This window comes from Nanorana parkeri, unplaced genomic scaffold, assembly GCF_000935625.1.
Source record: "Nanorana parkeri isolate BGI_ZX_2015 unplaced genomic scaffold, ASM93562v1 scaffold659, whole genome shotgun sequence".
NCBI lineage: Eukaryota > Metazoa > Chordata > Amphibia > Anura > Dicroglossidae > Nanorana > Nanorana parkeri.
In genome coordinates this window covers 712,011-736,409 of record NW_017306927.1, presented here as the reverse complement: position 1 = coordinate 736,409, position 24,399 = coordinate 712,011, and the positions used below count along the sequence as shown (strand labels likewise).

Genomic DNA, 24,399 nt, shown 5'->3' with positions numbered 1-24,399 from the left:
GTGAATAGACCCCTTAGTCTCCTGTGACCATCAACAGAGAAATCTTCTGGAATGCACCTCACCTTTAGCAGAGACCCACCAGGGTCTGTATGCGCTGTTCCTGTGTATACAATCAAAGCATCGTAGTTCATTCACGACTTTGCAAACCTGATCAGAAGAAATATTCTCCACCGCTTCAACCACATTTCAAGTATCTGAACAAAATATCAGTCAATCCATTTTTAATACTTAAAATGTTACATACAGTATACTGTGTTCACTATGAAGTGATGATTGAGTGTGATTTTATTCCTTTCTTCTTCAGATACTTGAAATGTGGCTGCAGCGAGGGAGGACGTTTCTCTTGATTGTATTTGTAAAGTTATAAATGGACGCTTTAATTGTATATATCGGTCACCTGGTAACTATGATGTATTTCCTTTTGGGGAGTTAAATGTGATTTATGGTATTGATTGTGCACACACTGAACTTGAGAAAAACTGGGGTTGCCCAAAATTGTTGTTCTTCAGTATTGTGCAGTGTTTTTTTTCTTTTTGTCCCACCAAGGGATGAAGCAACAAAAATGTTTATTTGCATAATCAAGGATATGAAGTAAGTACAGTATACTATAGTACAGTGTATATACAGTATATACAATATATATATACATATATATATATATATACATTAGTTTTATATGCAATATTACATTTGTATCAAAGATTCAATACTAAAAGGTATAGCCCCTATAGAGTTGCTAATAAACTAAATGTATTCCGCTTGTGAAGAGTTAATTGTGCTGTGCAGTCTGTGAGCCAGTGGGACTTGTGGATGTGTTAGTACAGAGCCAGTGAGAGACTGTATCAGATTGAACTGATTAAACTACAGTTACCAGGAGGCTTGGGGATTTGCAGGAGGAGTGAGCTGAGTCCGCTGTGGAGAGGCAGCAGAACGACCTCTGTGAGCTGCTGGACATTATTACAGGGAGAGATATAGACCCTGTACGGAGCTGCACTGATTCCTGCCAGATGATCAGGATGATCAGAATGTTCTCAGGAGGAGAGAGACACTGCCAGCCCTCCTGCTTAGTGGCTGTGGATCCATCCCCTGTGAGAGAACTGACTGATCCAGTGCAGAGGTAAGACTGCGGCCTGGCTGAACGATCGGATCCTGGGACCGCCATATCCCTGAGACTCTACTATCCTCATGCTACAGAACGAATCCTGAGGGGTCTGCACAGCTGCTACATAAGATAGTGATCCTCCATCCCTGAGCAGAGACTACTGCAAGGATCAAGTCGCAGGGCCGGTGAGAGGCCTTTGGCCACCTTCATTTATTAAAGTTGATTGCATCTGTGACACAGTGTGAGTCCCAACATTGGCTAGCCTAAAAGTACTACTACTGGCCAGTAGCGCAGGGATCTGGGGGACATTTGGGACTGAGCCATTAGTAGCCCAGGATCCAGAGTCAGTGGCAAACTATTCAGATAGCTCAGCACTGTATAGTGCATTATTTACCAAAAGAGTGTTTGTTACAAGCTGTTTAGTTTTGCTACTGCTCTTTATTTCCTTTGTAGGTCATTTACAGAACATTATTTGTTTAGTAAAGCTTTTACAAAACCCCACAAGGTGTGTTGGTGTGCTGTGGATCCTGTGTGTGCGAGTTATCCTGGTGTAGGACAGAAGAACCCGCTTATTCCAGCGGCTCGTTTGAAGGGTGAGCGCTACAGGAATATGATTGGCAGAAGCAATAATCTATTTATTTTTATACAATCTAAATATTAAATTACCAGTCCAAAAGAATAGTTCGAGCTAACAACAGCTATAAGTTTTGGTAACATGCTGACAAAAAAAAACAACTGCTTGCTAATAGCAAATTAATGTGTGGATCAACAGAATGATAATAAAGCGAACAGCTACAGTAAATACACAGTTTACATACACATATGTGTTTGCCATTTCACTTCCGAAAGGATATTCAGAGTTTTCAGTCAGGCACAAGACACAGCTATTTCCTGCTTCAGCAAATTAGTTTCTTGTGCCACCAGTCTGCCTTCTCCATGAACAATAATTCAGTGACATCACCACATTCCTTTAATTTTCCAATAGTCAATGGGGTCAATTTGACATTCGTTTTTATCCATAGTGACAAAATTAAGGGAGCGGGATGGAAAATCCATTAATTTCTAAAATCAAATGAAATTTTGAACCACATTCATCATGTCTATGATGGCATTATGGAATGATGAGATTGAACATTCATATGAAAACCTACCAGTTGATGGCCAACCTAAAGAGAAGAACTCAAGGCAATAAAAAAACAAACCCATATGGGCTACCCCAGCACTGCAAGAGTTAACTGCTCCTTTGGTTTAGGGGCTAGAATAAAGAATATATACTCGCTTGATCCTCAGTCCGGCGGTGATAACCACTCACCTCTCTTCCCCTCCACTCTGGCGGTGGAATGACCTTGGATGTCCTCTAATATAGTTGCATTAGATATGGTGTGCCTGACTGTGGGAGCCTGGGGGGGACTGCCAGGACATTTTAGCAACCAAGCAGGACCAAGGATCAGGTAAGTATATTTTATTTATTTTAGCCCCATAGACCAGGGGTGGGCAAACTCTGGCCCTCCAGCTGTGGTGCAACTACAAATCCCATGGGGCATTGCACGACTCTGACAGCCACAGTGCAAGGGTTATTTTTTGAATTGCCTGGCGCTCCTCTTAAAATCCTTTGGTAGGTAAAATAGAAAGTTTGCTGTTTGTATTTGAACTGCTTATTTATCTGTTTGCTAAAGTTTCACTTTACACAGTTGAGGATTAAAAACCATGCATAAACATTTGTTTTTCTTCATTCTAACAACACATTTTTATATTTGTGACAAATGTTAATATGCGAGTAAAGTTCTATCCAGGTGATGATTGTGAAAAAGTCTGAAGCTTCGGAAGGTGGAATAGGAGTGCATTAGCATAAATGTGGCGATTTAATCTGGACCTTCTGTCTATTCTCTCTGTGGAGAAAGCAAATACATTAAACGTTATCCATGTAGCACCAGTATCTTTATGATTCTTTATCAAGTACTCAGCATATCCTAAATATTGACATAGTTACTAAGCACTGCCAAGGCTGAAAATAGAGTCCACTTGAAAGTAATGTGCCATTAACCATATAACACTAAGTGCCTGTTCTACGTTGTCTTTGCTCAGTGCAACATTGTCTCATCAACAAACTGTTACTAATACGCTTAGTTTTGATGATTGTTTTATATATTCTATAAACTTTCCAGTGGGTGATACAGGAAATAAAAGGTGCAAGGCCCCCACATTCTCCTACAAGTTTTTATTTCCATGCTGAAATCATATCTCCTATGTTAAATTAGTATTAAATGCTCAATCCTTTTTTTCAATAACTAATTCAGATCAAACAAATATACATTGCCCAGCAATGTATTTCTGTACATTTGCACCCAAGCACTTACGGTGATCATTTTTCTGAACAGCTGGCTCCAACCCTCTCAGCTCAGCTACCCTGAACTTTCTGTCCAGTACAAAATTTAGAAGGGACAGAGCAGACTCCAGCAGCTGTTCATCTACTAGAAAGGAGGAGCAGGGGCAAGAGAAGTGGCTTGCCTCGCTTGCCTGTGTGTTTGTAAAGACACACACAGCTTACTAGCACACACAAGGGGGGGGGGGGTCCATAGGACTCTACAAGACAAAGAAGCCACCCTAAAACAGGATATCAGGGCCAGTGCTCAGGGGACCAGCTGATTCTGCAGGAAGCTAAAACTTTTAAACATCAAGAAGCAGCATCCATTGTCAGTGATTTCATCAGCATTTGAAATAGTGTAAAAACATATTGACTTTATTGTCACTTCATACAGTAAAGTATGTAAGTATAAAACGTTATAGCAACGTTATATTTGGGCTGATTTATGGTAAATTAAATATGATTGGTTGCCAAGGGCAACTGAAGCACTATTTCCTTCTCTAGGATTGTAAATAACACCTGTTATTGTTGGACCTTTTATTACCACAATATGGACTGAACACACCAGGCATTTATGGCACTTATGATTTGCAATAAGGGGGTAACTGGTGATCATAGCACCGGTGTTGTCTGAGGTGCCCACTTTAGGGCCAATCCACACTTCTCCATTTCTGTGTGTTGCGTTTATGTGTGTTGCATAACAGGTGTTGCATTGTGTTGCTATATTTTTTATATATAACGTTATAATGTTATATACCTTACTGTATGTTGTGTGTTGCATTATGGAAGTCCATGGGCTGCCAATGCACAAGAAGAGACCAAAAACAGACATGCAGCATTTTTTTTCCTAGCGCAGTGCACCACAAGGCATGATAGTGCATTTCCATGCATTGTGGTAGGTTGCAACATATGTGCATCGGATCTGTGTTGCCTTAGTGCGTTGGGATGCCATTGTAAAGGAATAGCCCTGCAATGTGCTGATGCATGTAACATGCATTCACAAGTGTGTTACTGAATTGCACCACAGCACAGCGTGTTTCAGCCCTAACGTCTCATGACCTGTCACCTCTTGCTGCCTGCATATGTCATTGTGCCAGTGAAATGCTCTGTTATCTGAAAGCACTGGTGGGAGAGAAGTTCTATGATATTTCATGCTAATGTATTTATTTGCTCTGCAACATATAAAACAAAATCTAGTGATTCTTTAACTCAAATCAATGTGTGAACAACCACTTACCGAGCATGTTATTAGGTGCACCTGCTTATTCATACATTTATCTAATTAACCAATCATGTGGAAGCAGCACAATGCATAAGTATGCAGATACAGGTCAGGCGATTTAGTTAAAGTGATATTAAAGTCTAAAGGTTTTTAAGCTGTTTCAAATGCTGATTAAATCACTTTTAATGGATGCTTCTCCTTGATATTTTAAAGTTTTAGTTTCCTGCAGCCGGTCCCCTGAGCAGTGGTCCTGATATCCTGTTTTAGGGTGTCTCCTTTCCATCCTATGAAGCCACCCTAGTAAGCTGTGTGTGTGTCTCCACAAACACACAGTTCAATATTCAATGGGACCCTTCGCACTCCTGACCGGATTATACCCTCCAATATCATATGGGTGCTGAAGTGACCGCAGATGCCTCTACAGAACAATAAACAAGTAAAAGAAAGTCACTCGCACTCCAACTTGATTCTCAGTCAATATTTTATTTGACCTCAGTGGTGTCACTTTGTAAAAGCAACATCACTGAGTGCTTTGTTTGCCTGAAGAAGGGACCGTGCGGTTCCCGAAACGTCGCTTCCACAACGTGACACCACTAAGGTCAAATATTGACTGAGAATCAAGTTGGAGTGTGAGTGACTTTCTATTACTTGTCCACAAACACAGTAAGGCAGGCCACTTTCCTGCATCTCCTTCTATCCTTCTCCACGCTAGTAGATGGACAGTTGCTGGAGACTAGCTCAGTGACGCTGGACCCCCTACAATCTGCACAAATAAAAACTCTTTAGTTTCTTTAGTGCTACGTTTGTGCTGTTTTGTGCCGTAAAAATTTACATTTGTGCTGCTTCTATTGTTAAGATAATAGCAATTGTTTTTTTAAGATGATGAGATCACCCAGCCCCCCTACAACAGCAACAGAAAAACATGAAACCAGGCTGGATGGTTAGTGCCACAATTGTGCTGGTTTGTGCCGTCTCCATTCTATCTCCTATTGTTTTTGAGTTATTAACTATTTATTAAAAGGTCACCAAAGGCCACCCAGCCCCCCTATAACAGCCAACGGACATTAAACCGGGCTGGTTGGTTAGTGACACATGTGTGCTGGTTTTATACCATTTAAATCTCCGTTCTATCTCCTTTCGTTTCCAAGTTAGTGCCTATTTATTAAATGTCACCAAAGGTCACCCAGTGCCCCTACAACAGCCAAAAGACATGGAACTGGGTTGACTGGTTAGTTCTATGTATGTGCTGGTTTGTGCCATAAACATTAACATTTGTGCTGCTGATCTACTGGGATTTTCACAGTCTAATGTTGACAGAGAATGGTCTGAAAAAGAGAAAATATCCAGTGAGCGGCAGCTCTCTGGGCAAGAATACTTTGTTGATGTCAGAGGTCAGAGGAAAATGGCCAGACTGGTTAAAGCTGATAGAAAGGCAACAGTAACTCAAATGACCCGTTACACCCGAGGTATGCAGAATACCATCTCTGAACACACAACACATTGAACCTTGAAGCAGGTGGGCTACAGCCACAGAAGACCACACTGGGTACCACTTCTGTCAGCTAAGAACAGGAAACAGAGGCTACAATTTGCCAGGGCTCACTAAAATTGGACAATAGAAGATTGGAAAAACGTTGCCTGGTCTGATGAGTCTCGATTTCTGTTGTAACATTTGGATGGTCGGGTCAGAATTTGATGTAAACAACATGAAGCATGGATCCATCCTGCCTTACATCAATGGTTTAGGCTGGTGGAGTTTCACATCATGGATGTGCAGCTGACAAATCTGCAGCAACTTGTGTGATGCTATCATGTCAGTATGGACCAAACTCTCTAAGGAATCTTTCCATCACCTTGTTGAATCAGTCCCACAAAGAATTGAGGCAGTTCTGAAGACAAAAGGGGCCCAACCCAGTACCAGCAAGGTGTACTTAATAAAGTGGCCAGTGAGTTTATATTTGCAATAATGGAATGTAAGATTTTCATCATACAGATTTGTGTTGCATTAAAAAACAAATGGATTACTAACAACAATCTGCATTTTACCTATTTGAGGCACACAGCATGCACTCATTGGAATAGGATTTTCCATCGGTTCCACAAACAGGTTCAAAGTTCCTTGGACATCCAGGCAGTTCGTACAAATGGCATTTTGGCTGAAAAACAATGTAAGCGCACGACTTTAATATTTAACTAGTGCATAATTGTCATCCATTTATAGTGCATTAAAAGCATTTGAACCTGATAAGATGTCGTTACCTTAGAAACCCAACTGGATCTTTTATACATGTGACTTTTGCTTCTGTTCAAATACAGATGGTTAGATACACATAAAAGTATCTAAGGAATTCAAGCAAGGAATTCTAGGAATTTCACAGAAACCCTAAGTGATGACATGATGAATATCATTTATATGAGCAAACCTTGCAACCCATTCTCCATTGAAAATACCTATCTGATTCAAAATGGTAGAACTGGTATCAGTATAGGAAGAAGTAGAACAACCCTTAAATATGCATTTAAAAAAATTTAAAGAGACACTTGCACTTTGCCCATTTAGGATGCACTGGGTGTTTACACAGGCAGGTAGGGAAAGGCTGGCAAAGTGCATGTCAGTGAATGGGCAAAGTCACAATGTCTCTTTAAAAACACATTTGAGGGGTTGTTCACGCCAGCAGCCGCACTCAATTGCATGGCTGCTGGTGTGCGTGTGCCCATACAGTACCGATGCACTCGATCGATTCTTTTTTTTTTGTTAGAACTTTATTGAAATGTCATATGTGACATTTCTTAAGTGCTATGGGCTCGCAGCAGTGCAATGCGGTTGCACCGCATCTCACTGCGGTGTGCTTAAAAAAGTACTGCATGCCATAGTTTTTTTAAACGCACACCACCGGAATGCAGTGGTGTAACTATCACCATTCAAATTGCCTTGTCTTGTGTTCGGGCTGCACTGGAAAAAACAGCCAGCACATCCTGAATGCAGATGGTGTGAAAGAGCTCTTAAAGCTGAACTCCAGGGAAGATTCAAAACTACCCTTGCAGTAAGGCTCTCCCGCACTGCAAGGGTTAAATGCTTGTTTTTGGGTAGAATACAGTTAAAAAGCAGTCTTATTTACCCTACACCCATCTAACTCCTCCAACAGCCCCCTCTTCTTTCTGATGCTCTGGGTTGTGGGCGGACTCTAGGTGTCCACACGTAGGTAGGTGCCATGTCATAGTGCCATCAACAGACGTAGCACTGAAGAGAAGGAGCTTCAGGGGAATCTGATGCATGAAAAGGAGGAAGCCTGAGGGAGCATGGGATAAGGTAAGTGAAACTGCATTTAAAGGTAGCCTTATCACAAATGAGCATTAACCCTTGCTGTTGGCGGGTAGCCCCACTGCAGAGGTAGTTTTGAATTTTTCCTTGAGTTCAACTTTAAACAAGCACTGTTGCATTTGATCATTAGAAGCTGACTATGTTCAACACCTTAGCCTACACGGATGCAAATCTTTACATGCTGGTTTAAGCAAATACCAAACTAGCCTAGAATAATGTACAAATGGAGTGAAGATCAGATTTGGACCGAGGATCAGTGTCAAAGTTCACTCTCAGGCAATTACAACTACAGTTAGCAGGTATGGTAAATCAAGGTTTTGATTGGGAGATACAGAAATCACAGTATTTCAGATGGCTAATGTATCACTCATACGTTCCACATAGTATTGATATGCCTTCCCTGCCTGCCTGTAGAACTGCAGGGTCATTGTCAGGCTGTTTGCTTTGTAACAGATTTCCACTTTATGGCCACTTTATGGCTTACCTGCTAATTTAGCTACTGGCTATTTCATAACAGAGATATTTGACTGGATTTGACAATGATATTATAAAATCTATTAGACTGCAGACACTTCTGGCCAAGGCTGCTTGGGGAATCAGCAATCAGACAGGCTAGAAAACCCTGTCTGTCATAATTGTTGATGGTAGCGGTCTCTATAGTTCATCTCTCCCACCCCTTAGATGAAACTTGAATGGGTGCAGAATCTGCCATTCAAAGGCAGTTGGATTGTGCCTGTACTTCCCTCCACTCTGTTGTGTCAAAAGAGTCAAAGAGAATCTATGCAGGGCAAAACAACAGGTTCACTTGAATGACTGGCCACCCCCATATATATTTACTTTTTTTTCTGCAATTTTCTGTTTTCTCATTCATCAAGTCTTCTCTTGCAATATAAGATCTACTTATATTGTCAAAGAAAAGAAAGGAAAATAACAAACATTTCATTTTGGATTGCATTTTATATTCTATATCTTATAACCTCCCTTTATCCTGATATTAAATACATGAATACTCAAACATAGTATACTGACATTGGTGTTTTGTGGTATCGAGAGACTTCAGGGAGAAATTAAACAATTAAAGTTAAATATATAAATATTAATTTTTTCAGATGAGCTACAAAAAAAAAGATCTGCAATGCCACCTGCTGGACAAAGTTTGTCTAAAACAGACTATGAGTCCATTAAAGTAAACCAAATTGCTAAAATCTCATAAATATTGTATAACATTTCACGTTAATGGAATTGCAATTCAAAAAGAATTTTCAATATATTGAGATCTGCAGATTTAAATAAAATAATACCTGGTAATCCTGGCAATCCTGAACAAAGATCTTTGTCAGAGGTGTAACTAGAGACTTCAGGTCCCCCGGTGCAAGAAACCATGAAGGGCCCCCCCAACTGCCATGGGAAGGAGCTGCGGAGAGTTGGCCTGCTGCATGTTGGGAGCTGAGGTGGTTAACAGGGCCCTCTTCTTCCTGTCTGGGCACCCCCAAGTGGTGGAACTACCAGAGTCGCAGCTGCGACTGGGCCCTGGTGTTCCACCACTTGGAGGGGCCCGTTAACCACCAAGGTGCCGACATTCCCTCCTGGGACAAGATCTAAGATCATTTATTCATTGACAGGTGCATTTGACCTGTGGTTAACCTTCTTCTGACCTGACTTTGACCTGCTTCAAGTGGTTTTTGCATTTTTATAGATGTGTATGGGAATGTGAAAGCCATTTGAAGCAAACACAAGCCTGACATGTGTCACTTCTCAGATAGCCCTGCTGGGCTACTGGATCACCCTAAGAAATTAGGTTGGAGCTAAGAAGTTGCTCATTGGAGAAACCAGAAAAAAAGGGTTATATATATTGCTTCTGCAAGCTGTAGTGTAAAAATACTGTTGTGTTTTGTACTGGAATAGGTCTTATGAGCCTTATGAGTATATCTCCCTAAATGAAATATTTTTTTATAAAAACTGCTTTTATATTTAATTTAATTTTTAACATCACACTGGAATTAGTGAGCTAGTAGTTGGTATTGCAACTTTTCTTCTTTTTAATAGCTGTAGCCTAAGATACAGGTATCAGTGAAAGTTATAATTGATATTTACATATAAGTAGGGGGTAACATTAGGGACCACTACTAAAAAAAAATTAAAAAAAAATGTCAAGCTTTATTATAAACATTTTTCAAAGATAAAAACTTCAGTTCAGGAGTTACAGTGCACAATTATCAGTTACAGGTAAAGCATTGAAACAAGATGGTTTGACAATATTGATAGAGGCATTCCAAAAACAACGTCCTTAAAGGGGTTCTAAACCCACCGTTTTTTTTGCCTATATCTACTGCTGGCAAGCAGTAGATATAGGCAAAAAGTTTAAAATAAAAAAAAACCTGCTTTAACAGCGGTTTAAACTTACCTCGTTATCGCTGCGCGCTCCTGCGCCGGGAATCAAGAACTGCTCGTGCGGCCGCAAAGGATCTTGGGGCGGGCACATGCGCAGTACGGATTCTCGGCGGGAGACGAGCAGGGTAAGTCTTTGGCCGCTTGCACCCGCATGCAGACAGCGCTGGATCGGAAGTGCCTGCACGCAGAGAGGAGTCAGCGCTGGATCGGAGACCCGCCGCACCGCTGGAGGGACAGATGAAAACATCAGGAAAGAAGAAGAAGATCGGAATAAGAGACATCATTTAAGGTAAGTGCTAACATTAACATGGGGGGAGGGGAAAAAACTTAACTTTAATGTCACTTTAAGTAAATACAGTATTTACAAATAATAAACTGTAGAATTAATTCAAGAAAAGAAAAAGACTTGTGAATTATCCCCGTGTGTTCAAACACTGAATGTGAGAAACATTTGAGGATCAACCTCACCGTCCGGCGACCATTTGCCAGGTTAAGTGAAGTAAGGGGGAGGGGTAAATAGATAGAGGAAGGGGGTGAAAGGAGAGATAAAGGGGAAAGAACAAAGTGGAGGGGGAGGTAAGGGAAGATAACTGGAAAAGGTGGGATTTAGTGTATCTGAGGGCCATAAGTGGGGTATTAGGAGTTCCGCTTCATTCCCTCTATCTGTTTCCCCTGGGAGGTTCACCTAAGTGATATCCTGTGGGCTTGTGGTGTCTCTTCCAGGAGTATCAGTGTACTCTCAACCCTATGAAAGGAATCGTTAGAATGGTGCATCAGCATTGCCAACTTAATTGATCTCAAGGCAGCTGAGGGTGTCTAGGTGCATTTCCATGATATCATGTGATATGATGGGAAGATATATTGGGTTTGTTTTAAAATATTAAACCGGATGTTAAAAAGTTAGAAAGTCTGTCTTGTTTACTATGAACAGTTTCTACCATATCTTGAACGAAATTCACTTGAAATGCCCATTCTTTTAGCATAGGGAAATGTGAAAATCACTAGTGTCTAGGGAGTACACTTCTAGCTGCATTGAAAAATGTTTTATAGGAATTTGGTAGCAAGGTATTTAATCACAGTAAACACTGTACATCAAACAGTGTTTTATAGATTCTAGCAAATTGTTCCCATGCTGACCCAGAGTGACAAGTCCAAACAGGAACTGGCACCATACTCTATATAGAGTGAAATACTCTGCAACTCAGGAGGTATAATTAATAACAGGTGGACATCTAGTTTTATGGTATTGATTGTTACAGAAAAATGTGTTCCAATTTCTCAAAAAATGTAACTGACCAGAATCACCTACATAAAGCAAACTTTTTGTTTAACTGTTTCCCTTAACTGCGGAAACCTTTACAGTGGGTGTCCTTTTTTGAACATCCTTTCCTGTTCCTGCCGCCCCTCCACCTCTGCCGCCGCTGGCAGGGCGGGTCTCTGCACAGAGATCAGAGGAGGAACAGCACACTTCCACTGGTTCATCTCCCCTCTAAACACTGAATGCGGAAGTGATGTTTACAGTGATGATTACATCACTTCCGCTTTCAATCTGTCCTTTTTCCAGCTGTTGTTGCTGGAGAAGAAGCTAATAAAGAAGATCTCTGCTTCATCATCTTCTTTGGGGGTCCATAAGTGACATTAGGAGTCTAATAGACCCCTGGGGTCTCCATAAAGAGGACATGTGTCTGTGCTATCACATCGCTTGTTAGTTAAGTGTAAAAAGTCACAGAGTCATATATAAAAAAAATTTTAAAAAAATGTTTTCAAAGTCCCCTGCCCCTACGCACACGCATATACAATCCCAAATATGTGGGGTGCGCCTACGTGTGAAAACGACAATTGTGTCACACATGTTACATATTTCACAATGAATGTGCAAGCAATAATTCTAGAGCCATCAATTACTGTTAACACTAAATTGATGGAGCGGTAAAACTTTTTAAAGCGTTGCCCATGTCTAATTTTGGGTATGGCAGTTTTTTTGCGATTTCGAAGGGTTTTCTGAGATGTTTGGTCATCCAGTCAACACTTCAGCCACAGGCAACCTGCTGATGACCACAGCCATAAAACATATGCTAATGCTAAAACCGGACGAGGCAAGGATCCTGTGACCATGTACAAAGATCTAGAGATGCCTGCTGCTTTTCTGTCTGTAGAATTTTTGATGGAAGGGAAATGCTCAACTGAAAGAACCAGTCTGAAAGCTGACCCTGCATCTGACTTTCCATTGGCCCCTTCAGGATCAGTGATGTACACAGTACATCACTGGCAGCGGGCCCAATTAACCCCTTCATGACTGAGGCCTTTTTTTTTCATTTTTTCTACCCATGTTATATTCCACATTTTAGGCCTGAAAATTACTTAAAACCCCCCAACATTATATATTTTCTGAATGCCAAGACCCTATAGAATAAAATGGTGGTAGTTGCAAATTTTTATGTTGCGCAATATTAGCGCAACTCCTTATTAAACCCCAATATTTAGTGAAAAATTTAATTAAATGCCCCAAAACACAACAAAATACCAATGTTTTTAATGAAATATAAAAGATGAGGTTACAACGAGTAAAACGATACCCAACATGCCCAGGTTACAAATTGCGTGCATCCGTAAAACGGCGAAAAACCCCAGTACCCCAAAAAGTCCATAGAAGACGCTTTAAAAGCCCCCACAGGTCATCAATTTAGAGATACCCCAAAATACTGGCCCTAGAATTATTGCTCTCACTCCGGCGTGCGCGGCGATACCCAACATGTGTAGCGCGTTCGTCGTTTTCATACGTAGGCGCACCCGACGCGTGTTTACGTGGCGACGCGCGTGCTCGCGGGGGACTTTTAAATTTTTTTTTTTATTATTATTAGATTTATTTTATTTCATTTTAATTTTAAAAACTGTTTTTTTTTTTTTTTTTACTTTACTTTGACTGCTATCACATGGGGGGGCTTGCAAGCCCCCCCATGTAATAGCAGATGGTGGTGACAGGTCCTCTTTAAGGTGATGCTGGGGGTCCAAAAGACCCTCAGTGTCACCTTTACACTGGAAATAAGCTATTGAAGTGCAGATCGCACTTCAATAGCTTATAGCTGGGCTGCAGGAGCCCAGAACTGACAGCCCAGGGACCGGAAGTGATGCAATCTGCATCGCTCCCGGTCCCATAGAACGGGGAGGGGATCGATGAACGGAAGTTCGTCGACCTCCTCCCCAGCTCCCCGCGGACACCAAGATCGCCGGTCCCGGGCCCGTAGGAGGGGCAACGGAGCCCGGGAAGCCCGGGAAGCACATGTTTAAACAGAGTCCCGGCGGCAAAAGTCACCGGGAGTCTGTTTAAACAGCCCTGGTGCTGGCGACGTACACTGTACGTCGTCAGTCACGAAGGGGTTAAACAGACTCCCGGTTGACTGCAGACTCTGTTTACATATGTAAAGCCGACGGCCTGCTTTACAATAGAAGTGATTCTGGCAACTCAGCTGTCTCCAGATCTCTTCTACGGGCCGGTAAACTGCCACCCCCGGCGTGTTTTCTGAAATCCGCTGCCCCTCCTACGGGCCCTGGACTGGCATCTTGGGTGTCGTTGGAAAGCTAGGGAGGAGAGCGACGAACGTCTGCTCACCGATCTTCTCCCTGCACTATGGGACCGGGAGTGATGCAAATTACATCACTTCCGGGCCCATAGCTGTCATTGCTGGGCATGAGCGGGGAGAGGGGAATCGAGCCCCTCCCCCTGTCACGGCAGAGAGCCGTGACAGGATCGAGAGGTGAGCGAACCCGGTATGTGTTTGCTCACCTCCCGATCTACTGAGCCGACCTGTGACAGTCTCATTGTCACAGGTCGGCTAGAACTATGAGGTGAGTGAAAAGTACTCACCTCATAGTTCTCCTTTAAGGGCATTTAAGTGTATTTATCACTACATTTTTGAGTTTGATAATAAGTTGCGCTAATATCGTGCAACATAAAAATTTTCAACTGCCGACATTTTATTCTACAGGGTCTTGGCTTTCAGAAAATTATATAATGTTTGCGGGTTTGAAGTAATTTTCAGGCCCAAAATGTGGATTATAACATGGGTGCAAAAAACGATAAAAAGGCTGTGCTGAGACTGTACCCACTGCTTGGGAAGACACCTCTTCAGACTCCTCAAAGCACAGAGGAGAGGGGGCACCAGAGTCCCCCCTACACATCAGAGTCCCTGCTTCACATCAGTCCCCTCCTTTCACATCAGAGTTTGCCCTTTCATGGCAGAGGGTGGAAAGTGCAGATACAGAGTTCCTTCCATCCTCTGAAAGCTGGGGGTGGCCCTAGATGCTATCTGACCTCTATTAGTGTCATGTGTTTCCATGGTGCTGGCGGCCAATGTGTCCTCCAATGAGGCCTTGTTCACACTAAATGCAGACCAGATCTGCATGAGTTTCTGCACACGCAGTTCAGTGTGTTTTACGACGTTTTTGACGCGTTCAGGGTCGTTTTTGTAAAAAAAAACAAAAAACATCTTTTTTTAACAGTTTAAAATGGGCTTTCAGTGCGTTCCAGTGTGTTTGCATGCGTTTTTGATGCATTTGCATGCGTTCCAGAGCAGGTAAAATAGGGCTTGCTTTCGTTTTTTTTACATGCTCTGGAACTGAACGCTATGGTGTGAACTAGAGCCCAAAATACCATTGGAATACATTGGACGCAGTTTTGATCCGGTCTGTAACTGCTCTGCTCCTGGAACACGCTTGGTGTGAACTGGCCCTAATGAAGAGAAATAGTGTTTCCCTTGAATATATCTGTGAGTGTAAACTAAACAAAGGATATCTGTAACAAGTGTAATATGTACCTCTTTTGTAAATCAGGCCTTAGATGCTGGTCTTTCAGTTTGACTTTTTCTTTTTTGTAAAAACAAAATGTTGTAATCACTGCTAAATTCTTGTTTCACATCATAAAGCTGCATTGTGATGCCCTTAGCAGAAGAATGGTAACCCTACTGGGACTACAAAGTGGATGTACTGTACGCTTGCAACTTAATAGATGTGAAAGCAGCTTGCACTCTCAGGTAGCTGCATCATAATAGGTGCAGAGTTCAGAGAATAGGCAAGCACAGTGTGGGAATGAGGTGTACTCTGTCTGTACAAAGGAAATCAGAATCCTGGATCAAGTAAAATCCAGAGGATACAGGATAACATTAGTGAAAGACCTTTTTATATTGTAACTGACACACTCTTTCTGAACCTTTGCAGAGCTAGATATATGACATTCAATAAGTGCAAAAAGAAACTATATAGTCTGGGCATGAGTATCTCACCAAACAAAACAAAGAACTAACCTCATCAGCTATTGGCCATGTATTAGAGCACATGCACAAACCATCCTCATAAAGTGAATATATGCCCAAGATATTATCACGAGACTGCCAATAATCTAGTATTGTTTGGTAAATTATGTGGTTCTTCATAAGCCTTTCAATTAAAGTGTATTTTCATTTTTGCAGTCAAATTTCAGAAAACCCCATTATATGTTTGTTATCTGTATCTATTCACACATGGTTTTTTTATTTCTTACCTTATAGATGTTTTGTTGCAGCAGCCAACATGGCTGATTCCAGTTTTTTCTGAGCATGCGCGAGCGGGAAATGTCCGATATTTAAAAACAGGCAGCGATGCCTGTTACCATACAAGAGATCCGCCGGCTGTAGAGCCGGCGGATCGCGTGTATGGTGTGCCAACATGGCTTATTCCAGGTTTTTCTGAGCACCTTAACATTGATCTGTCCTTATTACGGATGCACCGATACCGGTATTTTGGTACCGAGTAGCGATACATTTTTTTCGGTACTCGCCGATACCAATTACCGAGTAACGGAAGTCCTATTCAGGAAGCCAGGTGGCGTGTAATGACTTGCCACCTGGCTTCCTGATTAGCCGGGGAGCCGGGCAGCGTGTAAAGAGTCGCCACCCGGCTTCCCGATTAACAAGAAAGTTCCCTCTTACCTTAGTATGTGCAGCCTGTCACCATCGGGGCCTCTCCAGCGAGAATGCGGCCTTCATGCTCTCGGGGGTGACAGGCTGCACATACTAAGGTAAGGTAACCTTACCTCACAAGGCCAGCTTCCTGATTGGCCAGCTTCCCGACCAAATCAGGAAGCCAGGCAGCGCGTCATTACCCACTGCCCGGCTTCCTGATTGGCCAGCTTCCCGACCAAATCAGGAAGCCAGGCAGCGCGTCATTACCCACTGCCCGGCTTCCTGATTGGCCAGCTTCCCGACCAAATCAGGAAGCCAGGCAGCGCGTCATTACCCACTGCCCGGCTTCCTGATACCGGAAGTACTCGTGCTAGGCATCGGAGCATTTGGGCGAGTACGAGTACTTGCCCAAATACTCGGAATTGGCACCGATATCGATACTAGTATCGGCATCGGTGCATCCCTAGTCCTTATAGGATGACTGAAGTGTAATCTGAGGATTGGATTTCTCTCATTAACTACCTCCGGGCCGGCCATAGTAAACTCACGCAATTTTAAAGCTTGACATGTTTGGTGTCTATTTACCCAACGTGACCCGATCTTTTATATTTTACCAAAAAACTGGGTAATAATAAATGTTTCCTACCATAATGTAAAAAAAAAATTCCAAATTTTCTGTAATTTTTCCTAATTATAGTAAAAAATAAAAACCGCAGTGGTACCACCAAAAGAAAGCTCTATCTGTCCCCAAAAAATTGTGTAAAATTAATTTCAGTACAGCGTTGCATGACGGAATAAATGTCAGTCAAAGTACTGCAGCGCTGAATACTGAAAAATGGCCTGGCCAGAAAGGGGGTCTAAACACCTGGTCTTGAAGTGGTTAACTTCATTACAATGCAATAGAGAAGCCAGGGTTGTAATCGTTCAGCCCTTTGTTAGGTCAGGCATTGCTCGAATATACCTTATAAATTATAATGAACAAACGTCTCACCCCTCATAACCCCTCCTAACATTACAAAGAAGAAAAAGCGAGTAGGAATTTTAACCCTTAAGAAACCAAGAAACCCTAACCCAAGTAAAAGCAATTTAAATTGCAAAAAACATTTTTGAAATATATTTTTAGCTTATGATAAGTGAATGGGAATATGATACAAATATAAAATAGGTGTTATCTCAATTTGACTGTGAAAGTGGAAATATACTTTATATTTGTACTATGGACTACACAAACATTGTCTAAATAAAGAGACGTGTATTCTTTCTTGAATCTTGTGTATTTCTTCCAACTCATGCACTTTACCTCTGTGCAGGTATTTTCTGTAGAAAAAAAAGGTCACTGTCGCTTTGTAATTGTGCAGGGTGACTTGTCTGGTATCTGCCCCCGTGAGATTTTCTGCAAACAGCCTATAGTTGGTATACTTAACGTGTTTCACCCACAGCTCTGCTCTCTGTAGAGGCTATGTGCAATACAGTAATGGTATCACATTTACATTTACCAAGTAACAGCTGGGTTGGCAATGGCATTTGATGCCCACAACATTCATTTATATGCTTTGAGGCTATTGAAAAATATATTCAAATTAAACATGTTGTGCCCAGGAATTCTGCTTTATCTTGTTAGAAAATCTCATTAAAAGATCCTCCACTCTTTTTTCTGAAATGAATGCATGAGCAATGGAAACAGGTCCTGATGCTGCAGGCAGCAGGCAGATGTCTCCATTGTCATTGCTTTATCGGGTGACATTACCTGTCTATGTCTAGCTTTAAACTAGGGGAAATGACATGAAATACAAAGCACCTTTGAGGACCTTTACTAAACTGGTAATAATGACATAGTAACTGAAAATTACTGCTTACCGCTTCTGAAGCATCAGTTTCAGGAACTGGCAACAGCACTAAAGCAGAAAGGCAGAGTTAAACAAAAAATAAAATGCAACCATTTTATTCTTATAATACTAATTTCAGCTATTAGATATAATATACCTTTTCTTTAGATGTACAGTACATGTAAATGTGATTTACTTGAAGTAAATCCAGAGCAGCGGTTCTCGACCTTTGGATCGCAACCCCCTGTTGAGTGGGTCGCCGCATGCCTTCTGCTGCGTTCGTTGAGAGGCTCCTCAGCCTCCTCCTAGTGTAGCAGTGTTGGCTCTCCCGCCATGCCGCCAGATGTCGCTGCTGCAGCAGCCACGGCCAGGGAGTGTGCACAGTGGCACTTTTCCATTCACAGCCGCTGCTGTCCTCCCGCCTCTCATACAGTGCAGGCTCTGGAGCAGGCAGGGCGTCTTACCAGTGCACAGGATGAGAAGGCTGCACCTACTCAAGAGACAGAGCGGGCAAGCAGGCAGCAGGGGCTGGGGAGGGTGTGTATTCTCTCTCTTGTGAGTGTGCTTCTGTTTTTAGTTCTGGGTCCAATGGTTTACTAAGTCCAGAGCACAGTGCGTTACTAAGCCCAGAGTCCAGTGCGTTACTAAGCCCAGATTCCAGTGCGTTAGTAAGCCCAGAGTCCAGTGCGTTACTAAGCCCAGAGTCCAGTGCGTTACTAAGCCCAGAGTCCAGTGCGTTACTAAGCCCAGAGTCCAATGCGTTACTAAGTCTAGAGCCCAGTGCGTTACTAAGTCCAGAGCATTACTAAGTTCTGAGTCCAGTGCGTTACTAAGTCCAGTGTTCAGTGCTCCGTTGGGGGTCCCCACAACTTGGCAAATGTTACCAAGGGGTCCTTGCCTTAGAAAGGTTGAGAACCACTGATCTAGAGTGAGACCCGTGCTGATAAAAATGTAGGGTCTGCCATTGCTGGCTTCTTCTTCTGAAAATACTAGTTGCATAAATCAAGCATGCATATCAGGAGTTCTGACTTCTCTGGATGGATATTTAATCTAAGCCAGCAACTCAAATTATTGATGTTATGGGATCAACTTGACAGTCAAGCAACTAGCATTTTTAGAAAAAACATGTAATTAGGGAATGTAATTATATACTGTATGATCTAGGTGGCAGCCAGATTTGCTTATGAAAAATGGAGACAATTTTACTGTTCCTTATTTGAGTGCAAATACCCCAGTGTGCTATGTGGCTTGTTCTGTAACTGAGGTTGTCTCAGCAGTTGTCACCAAGGATCCTGGCTGCACTGTCTGGTATTCATATACGTAGCTAGTGTGAGTAACTATAACCCTGTATATTAATACAATGTAAGGGGCGAACACGTAATATTTACATAAAAATACTTTTAGGCAAACTTAACAAAATATTCCACAATGCTTCTTTATTGAAAAATGAATGAGTACAAAGAGCACCAGTAGTCCTTTATCAGGCTTATACTACATATGGTGCTAAAGTTCACTAGTATGCAAGTACATGGACTTGGTTAATTGCTTACAACACGTGAGTGTCAGCTTGTGTTTCTGCATGTATATACTAATTTTTATATATAATATATATCTATAGATATATATATCTGTAGATCTATATATCTATAGATATATATCCATTGCTTTGTAATTCTTTTATTTCTCAAATAATTTCCATGCAACTTCAGGTACAGCAATTGTTGAGACATAATTTATCCCACAAACTGGTTAATTTAATATATATACAGTGTGTATATATATATGTATATATATATATATACACACACACACACACACAGTGGTACCTCGGTTCACAAACTTCATTCGTTCCACGATTATTCTGGTCGCGAACCGAATTGGTCGCGAACCGAATCAAACTGTGATCACACTGCGATCTCGACTAGAGGAAGCCACGACCAGTCAGAGAAGGGAAGATGGCTGTGGCTGTGTTAGTCACCCGGTGCGGAGTTCGCGAACAGAAGGAAAATTTTGCCGAACTTCCTGTTTGCAAACCGAATTGTTCACAAACAGAAGCATTCGTAACCCGAGGTACCACTGTATATACACACACTGTGTATGTATGTATGTATGTATATATTTATACATATACTTATTCCAGGTCAACTGAAAGGGTTTAGAGATTAAAATGCTCCAGAACGAGTGGGTGGAACAATGTTCTGAAATGGGCACAACTCTCACGGTCTTATTGTCTTTGGTGAACGATCAGTCCATTTCTAGCCAATCTTAAAAAATAGTTAATCCATGAATAGAAAGGTAAAGCCCAAATTATACATAATATATCAAACAAAACCTAGTTACATTTATTTTTTAAATGTTACAAATATTACAAACTATTAGTTTAAGATAAGTACAAATATCATTAAAAATAAATTATTTGAATTCTTATTAAAAATGCTAAGATGAAATTCTAGCAGATACAAATCTATGTTTTAGTAAAGGTAAGGCATAATATGTGTATCATAGTAGCATGCATTGGTGTCATTACCTGCTGTCAGTGTGCAGAGAAGTACGAGTCTTGTCAGTTTCAGCTCCATGGTTGTATCTGACTGTCTGCAGTCTGGTGCTCAGGACTGTATGCTGCTGTTTTCTAGAACAGAACAAGTTTATCCATTGTCTGCTTTGATCAGCCTCACTGAAACAAGATGAGGCCAAGTTTGTTCTCACTAATGGTTTTATAAAAAGTAACAAAATAGGAGAAATAAATATTTCTGTCAACTGCAACCAATTGCATGCAAACCCTCAGATTCCAAAAGCATTGTACACCACAGGTTTGACTCTGACTGGTTGCAGTGCAACAACACAGTCAGTTCTTATACTTTATAAAAAAATAACATATTAAAGACTGTGTGACCAAACATAGAAACCCCATTTCATTATCGTGTAAGAGTAATTTAGGTTTTGAAAACCGTTGCTACACATCATGCCAACAACTCCACATGGCTGATGTAGCATTTTGGCGATATGCTTGCTTTTGTCCAAGGTTGGTCCCTTCTAAAGATGCCACGTTGAAGTTAATCTCAAAGGCTTTATACCACACCTTCAGTACACCATAATGGTGGAACAGATTAAACTGGAATTTATCAGTCCAGAATATGCATTCTTCTACTGAGGATGTTGTTTAGCTCAGGGAAAACACTTTTACTATGAATAGGAGATATGGTCGCCTACCGTTAGAACCCATGCAGCCAAGATTGTATATATAGCGTGCTTTAATATTTGTCATTATTCCAGGAACTTGTATCGTGATGTTTATTATCATACTGTTGACTGTCAGTTTTCCGTTATGACCCAAGCTACCTAATATCAACCGTATTCCTACTAGGCCCTGGTTGGGCACAAAGCTCACCCTCATCCCCTACAATTTAATTTCTTAGTATACGTACCTTTTTCCAACAATCTTATCTTCAGTCACATGACATGTGGGTCTGCTTCCTTCTCTTTTTGCCTCTTGTCAGGGGGCAGTCCATATTCCTGTACAGAATGAAGCTCAGATAATAAAGTGTAAGCGCTGTTCCATACTGCAGTACTTCCAGCCCATGGTGATGTGATGATGCACCCCAAAGGGGTGGGTCTATAACAACCTGGACTACCAGCATGATGCTAGGCCCTGAAGATCATCAGTAGCAGCAGCAGGGAGCGGTGAGTCTGCCGAGCACAGCACCAGAGAGGAGGAAGTATTGCAGCGACAGCTATATTTTTCTTATTTTAAACTACTGCTTGGCAATACATAGTATTTGTTAATATAATGTGCAGTTGAGCTTTAATTGGTTTTGGGGATCATTAACTATGCAACTGTATATAACTGTTACCATATTATGGATGAATGTAGGGATCCACCTGTCATGTGCATGTGTTACCAAGTGTCTTGCATTGGTACATTCAATGTATAACTTGAGGAATGATGCCTTTAAAAATCTTAACTCTACAGTGCTGGCAACGAGCAAGCCCTTTCCAAACTCTTTTAGGGCAAGCTTTAAAGTAAACCTGTCTGCAATGCAATAATTATTGTGCATCTAATTGCCTGGCTGAAATTCTAACCCACTAGCTTCATTACTGTCTGAGACAATGACCCAGAACAACCATCCAGATCAGCAAAATCAGAGTTCTTGTCTGTATACCTGTCCTGAGTCAGCGACATAAAAAACAAAACCAAGATGGTCAAAATAATACCTATGAAACTAGCATTTTAAGAAAGACATTTATAGAACGGTAACATCCATGTTTTATATGATCGTTTCCCTTTTGAGTCTATTCGTTGTAAAAAAAAAAAAAAGCTGTTTTTAAGGATACTCTTTATCCCACTCTCCTATGGTTTAATATTCAGTGTGCAATCCCATTAGCTAGCTCCATAGTTTCCTTGGTTATATGATCAGAGGAAGCCAATCTTGCTGATCTACCAAATATCAACTAACAGAACTGGCGGGCTACAGGGTGAGCCACCATCATTCCACTATCAGCTAGCTTCTTATTAATTATTCAGCCAGAGATCACATCAAGCAGCAATAGCCATGCAGTTTGTATCTCCTAAACCTTTCTTTCGCCTTATCTAAAACGCAGCTTACAGCATGAAAATATTATTTTTAAACACTAAAATTTTTATGATATGTGTGCTATGTTTTGAATAGAAAGAGGAAGTAACAGCTTATTGCCTTGACAGAGTTTGAAACATGAGTTATAGCAACGTTATAAAGGCTGTACCTCCTGTTAAAGTGTTATTTCAGCTGTAGGTGTCCAGCCTTCTACTGTGGAGGAAATGACAGTACTAAGTAGTACCTTGGCCTTTTACTAGTGTCACAAAAGCCTCTTTGCCCTGGGTACTTGAAAGCGACAGAAAGCCAGCCTCCTCCCCACCGTCTATAGAACCTGGCCTGGATTAAGGTTTTAAATTGCCAATGGGGCTAATACTGTATCTTGTCCTGGACCTAACATTTGAACTCCTCCATGAAACTCCCATACGGGCTTATTTAGCGATTTGCCCACTGGCTGGATCACGGACCAACAGGACTTATTACAAATCGCATGGAACTCTCGGATGGACACTTTATGCGCCATATCACACTGGCGCCAATAGGTCTGAACCTATTCCCTCACAAAATAAGCTCCCTGCGGAGCTAAGTACATCTTCCTCTCTGAAAAACCTGATGATGTAATCACCGTGGTAATCCCTTTATTGTTACACTCTTGTTCCCTTCAGTTGGTTTGGACTATTTTTCAGAAATTGTAATTTTATTAAAATAATGTAAACTTACCTGTTCCTGTTTTACGCTAAGATTGGTTCGGTCTGATGTTAAGGCCTCACTCACACGAGAAAAGCTCCGTGCTGCGTTCACGGCTGTATCGGGCCACTCCCAGGAAGGACAGGTGCTGCGTGTGATTAGTACGCAGCCCCTGTCCTTCTCTATGGGAGTACGTGGCCGTACGCCGCCCTATGCTCACCCCAAGTGCAGGTCCGTACAGGTGCGGGTGTCCAGACGCAGACAGGATCCATCCTGTCAGTATACGAGTACAGACACCCGCACGGACGTTTCCTTGGCGGGTGAGCGTAGGTTGGCGTACAACCACATAATCCTATAGAGAAGGACAGGGGCTGTATACTAATCACATGCAGCACCTGTCCTTGCCAGGAGCTGCCCGATACCGACGTGCATGCAGCACGGAGCTGTAAGTGCCGGCCGATTCCTGTGTGAATGAGGCCTTAGGGTAATGTTTCTGCTATAACCAACTCTGCTAGTTAGTTCCAACGAACAGGGAGCTAGCTCTGACTATCCAGTCGTAGTACAGGCGTTGCCATCACAAATAGTTTGTCTTTTTTGGACAACATATTTCCAGGTATCAGGTTCTATACCTGGAGTATTTGTTAATCTGTTTTTTCAGGTCCAGTAGAAACCTAAAAGAGAGGCATAAAAGGACAACAGCCAAGAGAGCTAATATGTTTAGACTCAAAGAAATCACACATGTAAATGCTTAAGTGTCCAGTTTTAATACTTAATGCAGCATATAGTTCATAATACAAACTTCCAAATCCAAAGTCCAAATACTTTAACTCCAGGCAAGCAAACGCTACAGAGTTAGAGTCTGCATTAATATTGCACAAAAGTTTAATGTTAGCCCTTTCATGTTATACACATCATACTATTATGACACCCCCCCCCCCCCAAAAAAAAACATATTTTTACGTCATTCAAAATTTATT

The 24,399-nt window shown here is 41.6% G+C and overlaps 1 protein-coding gene across 1 annotated transcript; it reads right to left on the bottom strand.

The window, feature by feature from the left end:
• Nucleotides 1–2,908: 2,908 nt before the first annotated feature.
• Nucleotides 2,909–20,740, bottom strand: SPINK2 (serine peptidase inhibitor, Kazal type 2). Its single transcript, XM_018563358.1, has 4 exons — nucleotides 20,692–20,740; nucleotides 18,196–18,233; nucleotides 6,736–6,845; nucleotides 2,909–2,991 (listed from the first exon to the last, which is right to left on the bottom strand). The coding sequence occupies exons 1-4, from the start codon at nucleotides 20,738–20,740 to the stop codon at nucleotides 2,946–2,948; spliced, it is 243 nt and encodes an 80-aa protein (XP_018418860.1). The 3' UTR covers nucleotides 2,909–2,945.
• Between the last annotated feature and the right edge of the window lie 3,659 nt (nucleotides 20,741–24,399).